This window comes from Perca flavescens, chromosome 9 (assembly GCF_004354835.1).
Source record: "Perca flavescens isolate YP-PL-M2 chromosome 9, PFLA_1.0, whole genome shotgun sequence".
In the NCBI taxonomy this organism is placed as follows: Eukaryota; Metazoa; Chordata; class Actinopteri; order Perciformes; family Percidae; genus Perca; species Perca flavescens.
The window spans coordinates 9,411,997-9,432,102 of record NC_041339.1 but is presented as its reverse complement, the minus strand read 5'-3'; the positions used below and the strand labels follow the sequence as shown (position 1 = coordinate 9,432,102).

At 39.4% G+C, this 20,106-nt stretch overlaps 1 protein-coding gene across 6 annotated transcripts in view; it reads right to left on the bottom strand.

Moving 5' to 3' along the window:
- The window catches only part of rfc4 (replication factor C (activator 1) 4), a 45,328-nt gene extending 26,706 nt beyond the window's left edge, over window positions 1–18,622 (bottom strand). Inside the window, exons 1-4 of one of the 6 annotated variants that reach the window (XM_028587787.1) lie at window positions 18,540–18,622; window positions 16,857–16,980; window positions 13,574–13,652; window positions 1,398–1,477 (exon numbers count right to left, since the gene is read on the bottom strand). In XM_028587787.1, coding sequence (XP_028443588.1) covers window positions 1,398–1,477; window positions 13,574–13,652; window positions 16,857–16,980; window positions 18,540–18,555 — 299 coding nt within the window. In that variant the 5' untranslated portion in view covers window positions 18,556–18,622. The other 5 variants (XM_028587791.1, XM_028587786.1, XM_028587789.1 and 2 more) reach the window with 5 other exon arrangements.
- Window positions 18,623–20,106: the final 1,484 nt, after the last annotated feature.

Below are 20,106 nucleotides of genomic sequence, written 5' to 3'. Positions count from 1 at the left end.
GATATTTATATATATATCAATATTCACATAAAATATATCGGGATATGACTTTTGGTCCATATCACACCAGCCTTAATAAATAAATAAATAATATATATATATATATATATATATATATATATATATATATATATATATATATATATATACACACACACATATATATAAAAAGGAGCACTTTGTTCAATTGTATTTGTCGGTTACATATATATCAAAAATATAAATACATATATATATATATATATATATATATATATATATATATACACACACACACACACACACATATATAAAAAGGAGCACTTTGTTCAATTGTATTTGTCGGTTCTGTACGTTCAAAAATCTAATATATACACAATAAAAAGTTGATCAGAAAAAAAAAAAGAGCCCAAAACAACAGTCGCCGACATTAAAAGAACGGCTTGTGTATTGCTAAGAATTTAGGGTCAAAATTAAATGATTTATTAAAAATAATAATAAATTATTTCACCAGTAAATTCCTGTTAAAAGACAAAAACAGCCACTGGATGGGAAAAGGGTATTTTACAACAACTTTGAATGCAGCACGAGGCTAGGCGAGGCGAATCTCAAGTGAACGCAACATCTGTGTTGTTTTTCAGACAACGGCAGCTATAGACTGTTGTTGGAATCCTCTAGTGAAATACAGACACAATTTTATACCGTTTAGCGGTCAGCATTTTAACCGTGGTTACTCCAACTGCTAGTTAACGGTAGGCTAACGTTAGCTGTTGCCAAGTGTAGTTTTAACTAGCGTCCCGTGCGGCGTTGTTTCAGTTGCCTCTAACGTCCGTTTCGGAGCTTCAGAGAGAAGCGCAGGCATTTAAGTGGCACCTAAATAAGGGACACCGAAATCCGCGTTGCAATTCGGTCCGGTAGATAACGGTTAAGACAACAGGGCCGTATTAGCACCAGGTCTCGGAACCCACCCAACCCCCCGCCCCCAAATAAAAACTTTTCGGATCTACATGATTCACGTGGATGACATTTCCCATTCAAACCCCCCCCATTTTTTTCTGATTGGATCTGCATCAATCTCAGATATGGCATTTCTAAAACCAAATTCCGTCGTAGCAACTGAGAACTTTAAAGTTTCTGTCGAGCCTGAGGCCATTGTACAACAGTTCAAGGTACGGTGTAGCGTTAGCGTGCCAAGTTGATGCTTTCTCTGCGCAGCCTTTGCGATTAAGAAATCACATTTTAACATATCGCGATATTATTGCAAATGCAATTAATCCTAACAAGTTGGAAATCCGGCACCAGGCTGGAGTACTTTAAGCCCTGGAAACCACAACAAAAAGCAGCTGACAGGAATTTTTGGAGCTGGAAGGAGCTGAAATGTCTGCTTCTTACCCACAACACATTTAGAGTTCACTCACCCATAAAGTTCTCTGGCAGCAGCTAAGATAGTTGAGGTCTTCCCTGTTCCAGGAGGGCCATAGAAGAGCAGGTTGGGAAGCTGCAATTAAAACAAGAACACTAGTGAGGCTATGCCTTCCTTGATTTGTAGGACAAAACAGAAAGACTACATAATTTCGCTGACGTTTGCCTTTGTGTACAGTATGTGAGTGCTATTTAATTTATTTTGTTTACCAATTGCCTTTATATTGACACACACGAACAAGTATTTGATACACTGCCGATTTTGCAGGTTTTCCTACTTACAAAGCATGTAAAAGGTCTGTAGTTTTTAATCATAGTGTACCTATCAACTGTGAGAGACGGAATCTAAAACAAAAATCCAGAAAATTACATTGTATGATTTTTAAATAATTAATCTGCATTTTATTGCATGACATAAGTATTTGATCACCTACCAACCAGTAAGAATTACAGCTCTCATAGACCCGTTAGTTTTTCTTTAAGAAGCCTTCCTGTTCTCAACTCATTACCTGTATTAACTGCATCTGTTTGAACTTGTTACCTGTATAAAAAGACATGTCCACACACTCAAACAGATTCCAACCTCTCCACAATGGCCAAGACCAGAGAGCAGGGGGACATCAGGGATAAAATTGTAGACCTGCACAAGGCTGGGATGGGCTACAGGACAATAGGCAAGCAGCTTGGTGAGAAGGCAACAACTGTTGGCGCTATTATTAGAAAATGGAAGAAGTTCAAGATGACGGTCAATCTCCCTCTGTCTGGGGCTCCATGCAAGATCTCACCTCGTGGGGCATCAATGATCATGAAGAAGGTGAGGGATCAGCCCAGAACTACACGGCAGGACCTGGTCAATGACCTGAAGAGAGCTGGGACGACAGTCTCAAAGAAATCCATTAGTAACACACTACGCCGTCATGGATTAAAATCCTACACGCAAGGTCCCCCTGCTCAAGCCAGCGCATGTCCAGGCCCGTCTGAAGTTTGCCAATGACCATCTGGATGATCCAGAGGAGGAATGGGAGAAGGTCATGTGGTCTGATGAGACAAAAATAGAGCTTTTTGGTCTAAACTCCACTCGCCGTGTTTGGAGGAAGAAGAAGGATGAGTACAACCCCAAGAACACCATCCCAACCGTGAAGCATGGAGGTGGAAACATCATTCTTTGGGGATGCTTTTCTGCAAAGGGGACAGGACGACTGCACCGTATTGAGGGGAGGATGGATGGGGCCATGTATTGCGAGATCTTGGCCAACAACCTCCTTCCCTCAGTAAGAGCATTGAAGATGGGTCGTGGCTGGGTCTTCCAGCATGACAACGACCCGAAACACACAGCCAGGGCAACTAAGGAGTGGCTCCGTAAGAAGCATCTCAAGGTCCTGGAGGGTCCTAGACAGTTTCCAGATCTGAACCCAATAGAAAATCTTTGGAGGGAGCTGAAAGTCCGTATTGCCCAGCGACCGCCCCGAAACCTGAAAGATCTGGGGAAGATCTGTATGGAGGAGTGGACCAAAATCCCTGCTGCAGTGTGTGCAAACCTGGTCAAGAACTACAGGAAACATATGATCTCTGTAATTGCAAACAAAGGTTTCTGTACCAAATATTAAGTTCTGCTTTTCTGGATTTTTGTTTTAGATTCCGTCACTCACAGTTGAAGTACCTATGATAAAAATTAGACGTGTGTGTGTGTGTGTGTGTGTGTGTGTATTGTGACGTCATGAGAGGCTGTGTAAGAGTTGGAGAGACTTATCTGTGGAAAGGACTCACCGTTCGAAGTGTTCACCTGTGGAAATACATGTGACATTTGGAAGGACTTACTGCTGGCTTGGCCACTAGCTGCAGCCTGAACTACCGTAAGGCTGAGAAAAACTGTTTATTTTCCTGAGGGAGAGCATTATGATTTCAAGATGCCGAAGAGACATCCCTGAAGTGTTGGCTCTTAAAGAACAACAAGATGTCTGCATTCTGTTATGTTTCCATTGACTTCCAAGAACTTTAATAAATTCCTTGTTATTATTTGAACCTCGTCTCCTTGCACTACTTGAGCCACCCCGCTGACAGCTGTGTAGCCTCTCATGACGTCACTATATATATATATATATATATATATATATATATATATATATATATATATATATATATATATATATATATATATATATATATATATATATATATATACTGTCAACGCGTTAATTTTAACTCGTTAAAAAAAATTAACGAAATTAACGCAGCTGTGTTTGTTTACTTCATGTGACGGCTGAGAAACGTAATACGCCTCCATAACAGCAGGCGGCGCTACTCTGTATTGTTGCCCAAGTAATGAAAACCGGCAGCTGATTGGACGAACGCGTCACATGGGTTGGTTTTCTCCGGAAATCCAAAGCCAGACTGTCATGGCGGCCGTTCAGAATACGATCTCATATTGTACTAAAATAGTACACTGAAACATGTTTTTAAAAACATTTTAAGCGAGAAATAGGCCGTGCAGTTGCTGAATCTGTCTTCATTTCAGCTCAACAAAGGTCAGTTTAGAAGATTTTCGTCAGATTTTGAGAGACTCTAGTCACCTCATCCTGCTTGCCATTTCCGGGTGAGTCCCGACTGCCCTGCCGGCGACTGAACATAGGCTCGTTGGAGATGAACTGCGCCTCGCCTGTAAAGTAGACGAGAGCAGGCGACAGCAGCCGGGGACGGTGACAAAAATCTGCTCTCAAATCAGACAGTTTCTAGCAGTTTCCAGCAGCCTTCAGCAGGACTAAGCCAAATTGTTGCTGCTGTTGTTCTGATAGATATTAAACATTCTGAACTTAGCAGAACCTTTCCTTGTTTGTGTTTTTTCTTCATATTTGCAAAGTTAAGTGATTTAGCATTTAAATATCCATTATTATAAGCTTCAGTCTCAATTTTAAAAAATTACAGCAAATTGTGCAATTAGTTAATTTTTTTAATCGATTGACAGCCCATATTTTATATTTATATATATATATATATATATATATATATATATATATATATATATATATATATATAAAAAAATCCAATAAGGAATTCAAAAGTAGTGTATAGCACAATTTTATTTTAAATGTTCCGCCCTATGAACAAAAGTGCCATAACATTTGTTCTGCAAACACTTAACATCAGCATTTTGTTTATACAGTAGCAGTTAAAATATTTAGTGTAAATCTCAACTTAAACAATGTAATCAAAGCAAATACAAAATTAAAGCTTGTTACCACTGTCAGGGCATTAATGTTATCCTGTTTGTTATATACAAAATAAATCCTGAGCCACAATCATAACATTAAAGCAATTTCTGAGATTACAGCAGATTTTTTTTTTTTCCTTTTATCAGGGAGTAGCATAACCAGTCTATGTTCAGTACCAAATGTCCCTGTTAGAGTGAGGTGAAGCACAAACGTTTCAGCATAATGTCTCTTTTGCGGTCCTCTCCTTTTCATACAACTCGTGTATTCTTCTTGTGATGGTGAGTCTTGTAAAATCTAGGGCTGTCAAAATTGCTCAAAAATGACGTTCGAATATTCCCTCTAAAAAAACAAACACAGAATATTCGAACTATTCGAACATCTGGTTGCGCATGCATGCGCATTTTGTCAATAACAGGAATAATTAATACAAAGACATAACTACTTGTATAGGTAGTTTATTTAAGTTCAAACATATTTGAGAACGTATTATCTACACAAAAACAAGACAATGCAAGATGCCTGTTGTCCTCCAGCAAGGATGGAAGAGGACCCGATGTCGCCGCAGCGGCACTTAACGTTGCCGTGTCCAGTATTACGGCAGCAGCAGCAGCGCGGACGGCGCCTTCAAGCAGCCCTCACCGGCCAGCTACAGCGCTACTGCGCCGCCGGGGAGCTTCAACACGTTAAACAGGGCCGATGAAACCACTCATGAACTATATGTTGTGTTTAATGTCGTTCAAGAGGATTAGATAGAGTACTCTAACGTTACAGCAAGTCCTTGGGGGCTCAGTGGAGGTGGCTAACAACAGTGAAGCTAATGACAACTTCACAACACAATTCATTTGGATAAAAGCGTTACATTATGGAAGATAGACAGGATTTTGAACAGCGATGCCCACGCCACACCCACACGAGCCGATGTGTGTGCGTTACTTCACGCAGCACATGCAACTGATTTGAAACGATAGCTACAGATTATACATTATTTACTTCCGCTGGCGCAAATAAACTAACGCTACACTCGTTACTGTAAGTGGCCTACAATAAACCCTCAATGATTAGCTAATTAGTCAATACTTGAGTATCAGTATATCAGTATACCCACCTGTTGTACAGGCATAAACATGTAGAAACCGATATTTCAGTCTGCTTTGTCCACTCGCAAAGCAGACAGCCTCTGGTACCGCAAGCGTTTTTTCTTTTTTTTTTTTTTTAAATTCGAATATTAATTTTTACCTTCGAAATTAGTTTTTTAAAAACTATTTGAATATATATTTGAATTTAGAATATTCGTTGACAGCCCTAGTAAAATCTCATACCTGCCGTCATTTGTTTTGCAATTCTCAGACCGACGTCCTCCACAACACTAATGGGCCTGCAGTCTGTAGCTATCCACTTCGCTATGGCATTGGTTAGCTTCTCGCCTTGGTTTATCTATACTTCTCCCACACGCTGCATCTAACAGTCTGCTGAAGCCTTGTGCCACGGTTTGTTTTGTTGAATGATTTGCTGGTATCAACGGTGTGTATTGCATGTAGGTGATATTTCCGACTGGAAGTACTCCGGTGATGATCAACTTTGCTGTGGTTACAAACAACTTTGGTTCTGTCGACTGCGCCGTCTGGAAGAACTTTAAAATAAAAAATGGCCATGCAAAAGTTCTGTACCCTTCTCCATGTTTGTTGGTTTGTTTATCCGCTTTTCCTTTCCATTTCCTGCAAGTAGGGATGCACCGATCCGACTTTTTCTGTCCCAATACCGATACCAGGGCTTTGTGTATCCGTCAATACCCGATACCGATCCAATATTGTTGCTGAATTAATAATAAACTGTATACCTTCCACCTTATACCTTCCACCATATGGAAGAGACTAAAGGCACCAGACTTTCCTAACTAAACGTTACTTTCCTAACTAAGACAAAATAACAGATGTAATGTATTGAATTCTTATTTATTTGTTATTTAAAAAACAATTGTGCATTCAAATAAAAAATATAATGTAATCAAACTTCTTAAAAATAAATTTAAATTAAAGCTGCAAGCAGCGATGACGGGCCCTTGCTTCTCGCCCTGGAGGGTACTGGCAAATGCAACATAACATGTAGACCACACATTCTAAGTTTCATGTAAATCGCAAAACTTTTGCCAAGATAAAACCGTTCATGTTTCCACACCCACCTACAGGAAGTTGTTCCTCCATAACTTGCGCATTGTGTTAGCTATCAAAATTCTTTTGATTACTTTTAGTCACGAGGGTCAACAGAGTCTATATCCAAGTTTTTGTGCAGATTGGATTCACGGCCCAGGAGGAGTTAGACAAAGTATGTTTCCCATATATCGCGATGTGAATAATTAATAAAAATAATTCTAACAGCGCCATCTAATGGCCGATGCACTATAAATATGGCGTGGATGCTCAAACCCCTATACGGAACAACTTGGTCATATATGGAATAAATCAGGAATAAATCTTGGTAAGATACGCAACTTCCTGTTTCGACAGCCCCCTACAGGAAGTTGGTCCTCTGTAACTTGCGCATTGTGTTAGCTATCAAAATTCTTTTGATATATTTTTGTCATGAGGGTCTACAGAGTCTACGTGCACATTTTTGTGCAGATGGGACTCACACTCTAGGAGGAGTTAAAAAAAGTAGCTTTCTCTCAAAGCAAATTAATAAAAAAAAATTAAAACAGCGCCATCTAAAGGCCAATTGACGACATATTTGGCAAACAGCCTCAATGGCACATGAGGAACAACTTTTTAAGTTTTGTGTCCACTGGAATAGCCGTTGGCAAGATATAACCATTCCTGTTTCCACTCCCACCTACAAGAAGTTGGTCCGCCATAACTTGCGCATTGTTTTAGCTATCAATATTCTTTTGATAACTTTGTCACGAGGGTCCTCCGAGTGTATATGCAAGTTTTCATGCCGATCGGACTCACGTCCCAGGAGTAGTTAGACAAAGTAGGCTTCCCATATGTCAATATTTTGATGATTAAATAAAAAAATTAAAACAGCGCCATCTAATGGCCGATTGCAGCCAACTTTGGCAGAGTTGCTAAACCAGCCAGGAGGAACATCCTTGTCAAGTTTCGGGGAAATCGGAAAAATTGTTGTCAAGATAACGCAACTTCCTGTTTAGACAGTAAGTTGCTATAACTTCCACATTTTTTCAACTATCAAAATTCTATACGGCTAAAAGGCACCGTTGGGGCCTTGCACTTTCGTGCTCGGGCCCTAATTAAAGCTGCAAGCAGCGATGACGGGCCCTCGCTTCTTGCCCCGGCGGGTACTGGCAAATGCAACATCACATGTGGACCACACATTCTAAGTTTCATGTAAATCGGAATAACTTTTGCCAAGATACAACCGTTTATGTTTCAAAACCCACCTACAGGAAGTTGTTCCTCCATAACTTGCGCATCACGTTAGCTATCAAAATTCTTTTAGTCACGAGGGTCCACCGAGTCTATATCCAAGTTTCCGTGCAGATTGAACTCACGGCCCAGGAGGAGTTAGACCAAGTATGTTTCCCATATATTGCAATGTGAATAATTAATAAAAGAAATTCTCACAGCGCCATCTAATGGCTGATTCACTCTAAATTTGGCATGGATGCTCATGCCCCTATTTGGAAAAACTGTGTCATGTTTGGTGTCAATCGGAATAAATCTTGGTAAGATATGCAACTTCCTGTTTCGACAGCCCCCTACAGGAAGTTGGTCCTCTGTAACTTGAGCATTGTGTTAGCTATCAAAATTATTTTGATAACTTTTAGTCACGAGAGTCCACCAAGTCTATATCCAAGTTTTCACGCAGATTGGACTCACGTCCCAGGAGTAGTTAGACAAAGTAGGCTTCCTATATATCAATATTTTGCTTATTAATAAAAAAAAATTAAAACAGTGCCATCTAATGGCCGATTGCCTCCAACTTTGGCACAGATGCTAAACCGGCCATGAGGAACAACCTTGTCAAGTTTTGGGGCAATGCAAATCATTGTTGCCACAATAAGGCAACTTCCTGTTTAGACAGGAAGTTCCTATAACTTGCGCATATTTTCCAACTATCAAAATTCTCTGGATACCTCTTCGTCATGAGGGTCAACAGATACTACCTGCAAAGATTCAAAAAGATTGAAATCACGGCCTAGGACGAGTTTGAAAGAAAGTAAAACTGTGAAAAATGCATAATTAAAAATGGCCGCCTTCCGTTTGGGCGGAGCTAATGAAGGTAAATATGTCTGCAATGATTAGAACAATATGGTTATTAAGTCTGGTGAAGATCGGAGTAACTATGTCCACGTTAAGGCCTTCCACGCATTAGGGGCGCTATGGAGCCCGCTTACAGGTACGGCCCAAATCGCTGTAGAGTCTCGCAAAGCTCCCAGGTGTTTTAGTGGTTGCCAATTTTTGTGAGTTTTCGTATATATTGAGGCAGTCATAAATGTGCCCAGGTGCTAAAACCAATTAGGGGGCGCTATAGAGCAACCGTACCACTCCCAAGCCTAAATGTGTATTCAGATCAAAGAGTTTAATATTCTGCACATGGTTGCAAAAGTTTGAGAGTTTTCGTGCATCCTGAAGACCTCAAACAAATGTTCGTAAAATGAAGATTTTAGCACAAAAACCAACATTTTGGAAATGTTTTCTAAAAATAGCTCCATGGAGTTCAAGATGAGACCTATGTTCCCTCAAAAGTTGGTATATTAATTTCTTACTTTTTTCAGAATTAAGGCACACGTTAGGGGGGGCTATGGTGCCCCCTGGCAACGACCGAGCCCAATTACTACAGAACTTTGCAATATTCAGCAGTTGTGACGTGTGCAAATTTTTGTGAGTTTTCGTGCATCAACGCCCTCAAAAATGCGACGAAGGACTCGGAAAAATAATCTGACGAAAAACAATAGGTTCCTTTGCACTTTCAGTGCAAGGCAGCGTTGGGGCCTTGCACTTTCGTGCTCGGGCCCTAATAAATAACAATAACGGGCCTTCAATAATGGGCCACCTTTATAATGGCTTATTCTACTGTCAGGAGTACATAACATACAAAAACATGTTAATGTCATGCTTACTAAAAGCTTTGATTACTAAAGGGTTTGGCTCCACGACATTATACACTAACTTTATTAAAAAGGAGAATCCATGAAACAGTTACAGCAGCTAAACTATTTTTATTGTGCAAACTACAAAGTAGTAAAATAAACTCAAAACGAATGAATAGCCTACACATACAAACAACTTTAACATTGTTTCCCTTTCAAAACAAAAATTGTTGTAAGCTAGTTGCATAAAACACTACCTTGGCCACAGGTAAGTTAGGTTGTTGTAGTGTGGTTGTAGTGGGCAACTGAACGTAGCTCCGCTGTCAGCCTCCTTCGGTGTTTGAATAATGTTAGCAGTTTGGCGGACGTATTTCAACGAGGCAAGACATTAAATCCATTGCGTTTAAATCATTGCTCTGAACCGGTCTTTCTCAACGGTCTGTAGCGGGACCGTAGGTGGATTGCGGTCATAATGTTGTTCCGCTGCACGCTTGAAGTGACACGTCTTTAACGTTAGCATGGTAACGTTAGCACGGCCGAGTAACGTTAGAGCGGCGGGCAACAACAGAGGCTAAATTACGTCAGATTTTTTAGAAACAAAAAACTTCGGAACAACACACGGCTCCTCTCTTGAGCGCATGTTATTCTGGTGTATCTCCGGTCTTTCTTCATCCTCTAGCTAACTGTCTTCTCTGTTCTTGAATGTGCAGTAGCGACCGGCCCCGATATTGACAAAATAGCTGGATCGGAAAATTTAACAGATCCACGGACCGATTAAGTTTTTTTTTTTTTTTTTTTCGTCGCAGCACTGGGACCCCTGTTAACTGCGTACCCTTCTCACTCACTTTCTTTAAAAAGGATAAAACATTTTACATTTACAAATGTAGCTACACTGCCAAACGGCATGTTGGGTAACATTATAGCTGCTAGCTAGCCAGGTAGCATAACAGTCTGTTAAAGGGGTGATAGAATGATTATATGGGGTATTTCACACTGTTCCTTAAGGTCTCCTAATAGGGTTTGGCTGAATATTGCTTGCTATTTTATGGGTCCTTAACTACCTTGTGAATATAGCCCTATTTGTAACAAGAGCTTTTCTTCCAAATATGGTATGCTCATGAATATGTAAATGAGCTGATTGGTTTGAGCGAACCACATAGGAGACTAGACAGCAGGTCTCATATTTCAGACACTGCAAAGTTATACATTGTCTACTACTTCGTTATTAAATTCACTTGAGACTTTTTTATGCGAGAAATCAACTATATAAAGATCAAATATGGGCCTTTTTACAAAAATGTATGGCTAATTGCAAATTTGATAAGACGTGTCGGACTTTAGGAGCTCCACACAGTCTGACGAGAAAGCAGCAACCTCCACACCCAGTGAAAGTTACCGTTTCTCGGTTACTGGATGCTCGGGGATCTGCGGAGCTCCGGAGCTGGCCAGCATAATTAAAGTATATTTACAGTTTGAATTTCGTCACATCACTTATAACAGCTACCCCAAGGTCTTATAAACCTAACAATGGTGTCGGATTTCAATTTAATGCATTTTTGTGAACATGAGGGGTCTCCTTGGGGGGAGCTGCAAGCTAGGCTATGTGTCCCATTTAATCCTATGGGAAAAGATCGTTGCTACACTTTCACCATAACTGTCGTATATTTACAGTTTGAATTTCATAGCTACCCTAAATTTTTAACAAAAGGTAACAATTTCAATTTAATGCATTTTTATGCATTTTAGAAGTTTTGTTAGGAGGAGGCAAGCTAGCTCTCATTGATAGAGCTCCATACAGCTCACTCGCGGACAAGAGGCGTTTATTTCCCCGATCGTTTGTTGAAATACTCGGCCGTGCTAATGTTACCGTACTAACGTTACAGTGCTAACGTGAAAGACTTGTCACTTCAAGCATGCAGCTTAGCAACATTATAAACAAAATCCACCTACGGTCCCCCTACCGACCGTTGAGAAAGACCGGTTCAGAGCACTGATTACAACACTGGATTTAATATGCCTTGCCTCGTTGAAATACATCCGCCAACCTACTAACATTCAAACTGCGACGCAAGCTGACAGCGGAGCTACGTTCAGTCGCCCACTACAACCTAACTTATCTGTGGCCAAGGTAGTGTTTATACAACTATCTTGTTTTGAAAGGGAAACAATGTTAAAGGTGTATTCATTTGATTTAAGTATATTTTACTACTTTGCAGTTTGCAGAAAAAATAAATAGTTTAGATTCTGTAACTGTTTCATGGATTCTCCTTCATATAACGTTATTGTATATTGTTGAGGAGGAAAGCAAACCCTTTAGTAATCAAAGCTTTTAGTAAAAAAAGTAATGATGGCATTAAAATGTTTTTGTGATATTCTATGTACTCCTGACAGTAGAATTTATAAGCCATTATAAACCTATATAAAGGCCCATTATGGTTATTTATTTTAACAAGTTTGATTACATTACATTTTCAATTTAAATGCACAATTGTTTTTTAAAATAACAAATAAGAATTCAATACATTACATCTATGTTATTTTGTCTTAGTTAGTAAAGTAAGGTTTAGTTAGGAAAGTCTGGTGCATTGAGTCTCTTCCACATGGTGGAAGGAAGATATAAGTTTAAGTTTATTATAAATTCAGCAACTGTATCGGGTATCGACAGATACACAAAGCCCTGGTATCGGGACTGAAAAAGTCGGATCGGTGCATCCCTATTATGAACTAGTCAAACGAAGGTGAAAACAATGACTACATAACATCAGATAATTTAGAAATAAACAACTATTTACATATTAAACAAATTAGACTAAAATATGATACAGATGAAAATATTAAAACACTATGCAGCATCTGACACTTCACACCTAGCCTACTCAGTTCTGCATTTCTGCCGCTTTCAGTATTTTGCTAAAATGCAGCAAATTGCTTGTTAAATTTTCAATAAAAAAAAAAAAGAAAAAAAAAGTGTCAATTAAATCAGTTTTTTTTTTTTTTTGCCAAATGTTAACGGTTCAGAAGATAAATTCCTGTAATACTGTATAATGATCCATACAGAAAGTTACATATTATTAATCTCAACACTGTTCCCTCCTAATGCCTGTTAAATCATATAAGACTAGGGCTATCTAAAGTTAATTCTTGTTCATTTTGTTGGTTAGACCATTGTTCGTTTTTTGAAGTTTATTAATCCGGGATTTGGGAATCCTAAACACACTGTTCTGTACTATACATGTCCTGTTGCACTCATTTAGATCTCATCAGTGCAGATTTATGTTATTCAAACAACTCTGAGTTGTAGTTTAAAACTTTTACAGCCAATTTAATAAAATTAAGGGTTTTATTCGGGCTCGGGTCCATAAATACAGTTAATAGATACAGGCACGGAGAACTGAAGGCTTGGTTAGCAACGCTCTGATTAGCGGTTAGCTCCAGTTAGCTAGCTCCGTTAAAGATAGATAGATAGATAGATAGATAGATAGATAGATACACACAAAGTATGATTATTAGCACACTATAGCATACATACTGTATGTATATAAATAATGTTAACTTTCTCTACAGAAGTGTAGAAAAAAAAATACATTGAAAATATAAATTGAAAAACAAAAACCATTGTGTGTAAATATATTGAATCTATGTCTACATAGGAAAAGATGTCCAAGAATGACTTCATTTGGGGGCCAGCGCACAGGTAGTGAAGCTAGTTAGAGATGGACTAACTAGCATTTTTGGTTTAAGGCTTTTCATGGAATTTGTTTACAATAAAAAACAAAAAAATAAATCACACAGACCTTAGACTTTTTTTTTTTTTTTTTTTTTTTTTTTTAACCATTTTCAAATGGAAAAGGTGTTAACAATCCATCAAACAACACAGTATGCATCATCAAAGCCATGGTAATAGCCTGATACTTACATCAGCTCCTTCCAGAGACTTCTTCAGCACTGCTACTACCTCGTCCTGAAAGGCCACCTCATCAACACACTTTGGCCTGCTGGGATTTGCAAAAACACAGCCTGTTAATATTTATTTAGCATGTTGTCTCACTATTTAGGCACATTCGATAGGCAAGCCTTGCAAGGATTTTATTTATTATTTTTGTTTATTCTGTAACGTGTAGGTATGTATATCTTTAAATAAATTGTATTTATATTCTATTGAAATAAATATACTTATACAAGTAGTTATGTCTTCTGTTGTATTTGTTTGCCTTTTATGGACATAATGCGCAAAAATAGATTTTAAAAATAAATTTAAAACTACTATTCAAACTTCATACCTGCAAACTCAGAAGGGCTGAAAAAGGTGAAACATTTTATACACATTTAAAAAAAAAAAAAAAAAGAGCACAAAACGACAGTTGGGGACATTAAAACCTCTCAAGGGTCACTGTACCGTGAACGGCACTTAGTGGCTGAGAGAGAGAGAGAGGTGCGCAACAATCAGCTGTTTTTCCGAAGGGATAGTCAACGCGTCAGCTCTTTAGATCAGATCGTGGTCACCACTACGTATTTTCTTGTCTTTGTTTTTGGTAGTTGTTGTGTTTGGTGTAGTTTCATCGTCCATACGACTCTGTGATTTACTTTTGTCGGTCCGCTTCGTGGAATGGATGATTAAGTTAGACTCCATGTTTTCTGTTAAGATGCTAAGCACTGACGTTGTGCTATTATCACGGTAAGCTAGTTTGATTTTGCAGTAGACACACTGTACAGAGTTTTAGTTTTAATTACGTTTGAACTGATTCCAAACTTTGGACACTTTCTGTCGTTTTCTCCAGTCTGTCTCTTCTCTTAGCCCCTCGCTATTTACGTTCTGGCATGTGTCGCCAGCAGCAGACTGAGCAGCATCTATGCGAAAGTAATAAGGCTCCGTGCGGAAACACCGTCCGTCAGCGATACAACGTTGGCAACATTGATTTAACGAAGCTTTGAGGCAAGTCATTTTGCATCAAGGATTTTTTGTAATCTAATTATTCGAGGAATCGTTTCAGCCCTACTGTTAAAGTTAAAGAAAATAAAGAAATACAGTTGTAGACTGCGGAGCTGGTGTCGAGAGTCGAGTGTGCATTCATACCTTGTTCCTTCTGTCTTTAGCCAAAACAGGGATATTTTAACAAAAACGTTTTTTCCTACATCCCCAAGAATCCAAGGAAATGGAATATCCATGCCGTTTTATCCAAATCTAGCTGTTTGCCTCACAATCTACGAGATACGATAAAAATACAAACACTACTTCACTTCCGGGCTTTTTCAACTCTTCTCATGCGAGACGTCTAACGACCAATCGGGCCCAATCTTATTCTCTGAAGCCTTAGGAATCCAACAAGACATAAGTCAATCCGTCCATGGGAGCCGGAGTTAGAACGTTGGAAGCCCAATCATGGCTCGGCATTTGATCCGAGTCACGCTGCCTCGATCGACATTTGCTTGAGCCAGTTACAATTGCATGGTACAAGACTAGGGGTGCACCGATCCGATATTAGGATCGGATAACGGCCCCGATATTGAAAAAAATAGCTGGATCGGGGATCGGAAAATTTAACAGATCCACGGGTCTATTGAGTTTTTTTTTTTTTCCGTCGCAGCACCGGGACCCGTTAACTGCGTACCGTTCTTACTCATGGTAGTAACTATATAACACAACAATTAATAACCCACAACTAACTCTTTAAAAAGGATAAAACACCATAGCATATAACAATTTGTGACTTAAACAGTTTCTAACACTAATAATTTTACATTTACAAATGTAGCTACACCGCCCAACTTGGTCGGTACTGCACATTCAAGAACCGAGAAGAAAGTTAGGCCTAGCTAGAGGATGAAGAAAGACCGGAGATACACCAGAACAATGTGTGCTCAAGAGAGGAACCGTTTGTTGTTCCGAAGTTTTTTGTTTCTAAAAAATCTGACATAATTTAGCCACGGTTGGTACGTGTCGCTCTAACGTTACCGTGCTAACATTACTGTGCCAACGTTAAAGACATGTCACTTCAACCATGCAGCAGAGCAACGTCATGAACGCAATCCACCTACGGTCCCGCTACAGACCGTTGAAAAAGACGGGTTCAGAGCAATGATTAAAACACTGGATTTAAGATGTCTTGCCTCGCTGAAATACGTCCGCCAACCTGCTAACATTATTCAAACAGCGAAGGAGGCTGACAGCGGAGCTACGTTCAGTCGCCCACTACAACCACACTACAACAACCTAACTTACCTGTGACCAAGGTAGTGTTTATACAACTAGCTTACAACTATTTTGTTTTGAAAGGGAAACAACGTTAAAGTTGTTTGTATGTGTAGGCTATTCATTTGATTTGAGTTTATTTTACTACTTTGCAGTTTGCACAATAAAAATAGTTTAGCGTCTGTAACCGTTTCATGAATTCTCCTTCATATAAAGTTATTGTATAATGTGGAGCCCAACCCTTTTTGTTAATGTCATGTTTACTAAAGCTTTTAGTACACGCACTAGACTAGAGAGTGACTGCGTGTGTGTGTGTGTGTGTGTATTTCTCAAATTTTTGAACTCGCTGTTATTGGATGTAGATTGTTAGTTTGTATTTAGATACAACTTGTTACTATACTGATACTAGTTGTTCAATAATTTGGAACAGTTTAAGCTTGTCGCGTATTTCATTAGCATTGTGTTGGGCCGATGGGGGCAGGTGGGGCTTGAAAATTCTGCCTTGTCCAAAGTGGGGAATGACCGAAAAAGTTTGAGAAACACTGTACTAACGTTACTCGGTACTCAACGTTAGCTCCGTAATGTTGTACTAACGTTATCTTAGACCTCACAATGCCTTGTGTTTCTCACTCCCGCTAAGTTATTATTCACAAGACGTGACATGAATGACACATGCGGGTAGTCCAAGGCGAGAAGAGGGAGATTAGCTAACATTAGCCAACATATTTATAAAAAAAAAAGTCACATTCGAATAGTAATTTCAGCATTCGAATAGTATTGATTTTTTTACTATTGGAATTATATTTGAATTTTGGCATTTGTTCCAACAGTTCTAACGTACATACACATGCGTGTGTGTACTCTCTCTCTCTCTCTCTCTCTCTCTCTCTCTCTCTCTCTCTCTCTCTCTCTCTCTCTCTCTCTCTCTCTCTGAGTGCTTGCGATTCTTGTGGATTCAGGCTACAGAAGCAGACATACTGTACAGTACACTTTTGTGGTTCACACTTACTATTTTTCTACCCAAGGAATAGCCTTGGCTTTCTTCTCTGTACTTAGCCCTGCTGCTGCCTTGTCTTTCTGAGATCTGGTAGTCTGAACAGTTGCTCCTTTCAAAAAGGCCTGCATGACTCCACCTGATTTTTGAAAGAGCAACAGAAACACCCAGGGATAAACAAACATGCACAAGCAATAACAGAAACACACAAAGAACAACTATTACCTAAGACCAAAGTTGCAGCACAAAGCTTCCTTTTGGATAAAAGATGCATCATGCCTGTAATATCTGATGATTATTCAGAAAGGTCAAAGTATTGCACCACCAGAGACTAAACAATACCCATGCTGCACTCACTAGGCTCTTGTTCAAGTATTGCAGACAGCTAATGATTAGCTAGCTCATTTGTCTTAATGAGAAGTGAAGTATTTCCAAATTTGCGAAAAACACGATACCATTGCATTGCATAACGTTTCCTTAAATGCCAAACTTTAAAAAAGTAATTTAAAAAACGTCACATGTTGACCATCAGTTAGTTCCTACAGTAATATATCGCATTGTATGTTATTTGACACTACAAGATCAAAACTTATTATAACGTCAGTATGATTGAATTGTAAGAGTGACGTTCAACAAGTTACATTTTACAATAACGTTAGATGCTAGAAATTAACGTTAACAGCTCGTTATTCAAACAATACAGTTAGTGGTGGGTACCTAACCGTAGAGTTAACGGAATTAAAAAATAATCTAAAGGCTACTTTCCCCAAAGTGTGTAGCTAGCCATGTCAGTTGTGTGAAGAAAAACAATCAAATTAATAGTTTCTGAACGAAGTTTGGAAGTAACGTTAGAGTTACCTTTTCATATGGAAAATGTTTAATAACAACGTTAACGTTATAATTTAGCGTTAAAACCACCAATTACTGACATATATCTCAGATGCAATTGAACAAATTATAGCTAGCATTAGAGGCTAGCTAACTACAATTAGTTAGCTAACGTTAGCTTAATTAGCCAGTGCTGGCTTGTTTACTATTAAGTTACCTAATAGTATTAGCAAATCGTTAGCTGTTGGTTTAGCAGATAGTGCATCACACTTACTTTATATAACAAACTCTGACCTTAATATCGTTCTACGTAACAAAGCCTTTAAATAACTGGCTGTAGCGCGTTAGTACCTTCCCGCTCCCAAATTTGCTTTTTGTAGGATGGTGAAGGCTTGAGCCGCCCTACTCTGCCTTTGATTGGTTATTACTCGTTGCCTTCGTTGGTTGGATTGGTTAGGTTTAGGCATGAGGACTGAGATTGGTTAGGGTTAAGGTAAGAATTCCAGGGTAAGCCAATCAGAGGCAACTTCCGCCGACGGCATACCGTGGCTTCCGATCAGATGCTCTGGATGCCGAGTTGGTTCAAGCCGGTTCAAGCCCCCAGGAACAGCGCCATGTCTTAAAGTAACCATGGGCTTAGCGGCCAACGGTGGAACTGCACCCCTTTGGCCCAGAAAGACTTTTCCCATAGACTGCATGGCGAAATAAACTTCTATATTTCAGCGGATCATTTTTTGGGGGGTACATCAACTTACCAGCCCGAACACTTAAAGGCTCCGTTTAAACAGTTTTAACATTCACTAGTAGCCTAGCCGAATCCAGAGTTATTAAACTAGGTACGATGAACGCGCATAACGAATGCGAGCAGACCTCTTAATGCATCCATGAGTTGGTTGGGGAGGGGGAGGAGTTGATTCTACCCAATCTACAATTTGCCGTTTTAGAGGGAGTTGACTTTAAAGGTGCTGGTAGGTTACCTACAGAGCCAGGTTATCTGTTTCTGTCCCACCTTTCCCCAGGTCTCCTCCCCTCCCTTCCATTTATTTTTTTATTTTTCACCTCTCTTGTTTTTCCTCTCTTCATATTTTGTCATCCCCTCATCTCGTCTTCTCGTGTTATTTCCAAACTTTTGGACTGTATGATAATGACACAAAAATAAATCATATGAGCATTTTTGTCAGTTATTTATGAATTAGAAATTCGCAAAAAGCAAATTATTTTTCCTAAATTAACAATGTTGCACAATGACGCTTTAATGGATGAATGAACATACTTGATACAGCACACATTGCCCAGGATTATGTTCTGCTTTGTCTGGCAGCTGCTGTGCCATTGATGCTGCATGTTCAAAAGCCGTCAATAGGGGCTGTAATTGGCTGGCAGAGGAAGGTAGATGCTAGATCGGATCCACTAGACGTGTTGACGTTAAAGGACGAGCCTTGTGGCCCACCTTATTCTGCCTCTGATTGGCCTACCATGGTATTCTTTCCCTAACCAATCCCCACTCCCTATGCCTAAACCTAACTACGTCGACCAGTGTAGCAGATCCAATTTAGGATCTACCCAGAGGGAAGATAAGTGAGTTGCAGGGTGAGGCTGATTGCAGATGTCTCTGGCTAATGGTTGTCTCCCAGGCAGTCACCACAGTCCCAATAGACATAGCCTAGCTTATGGAGAGATGGTAATGCCCCTGCCTGGTGTTGCTGGCTTCAATCAAAATGTGGACCGGGATCAGCAGCAAAGTGGCCTCTGGTAGCACTAAATAAACAGCAACCAACGCATGAATGACAAATGACGCTCTATTCTATTTGTATAATCTATTGGGCAAAGATATTGTATTTTAAGAGACTCAAAACGATTTTCTGTGTTATTTTTCCTACCTTAGATCTAATCAGATCAATGAATACTTCCCTTTTCCACTAGCTCCAATCCATGTAGGCCTACTTCCAGGCACCAGGATTTCTCTCATGAACCTATTAACCCCCACCCCATCTATCCACCCTCCCCCTTCTTCTGTGTCTCTTTGCCTGCAGGTAAAGCAGCCCTCTGAATCGTTTTCACTCATTGTGACTCAGCTGCTTTATTAGAGCAAACAGAGCATCATTTTGCTGTGAGGATTATTGTGTTTTTGACCAGGAGGCTTCTTCTTACTTTTTGGATATGTAAACCAACATCATGAATTGGACTGAATAATTGCGTAGCTGTTGTTTTGTTGTTAAATAATTAGCTTTGTTTTAACATAATTAGTGGCTGTTTTGTTGACCTACAAATTTACAGACACACTGGCTCTTTTCTTTAATGACTTTCAAACTGCCTAGTTTGTTGGCTGAGAAACAGTTTTGTTCACTGACCGACTAACTGGCTATGGTGTTTATTGTCGGGTTGACTGGCTGACAAACAAATTTGTTATTTTATTAACTAAACACTGGCTGACTGC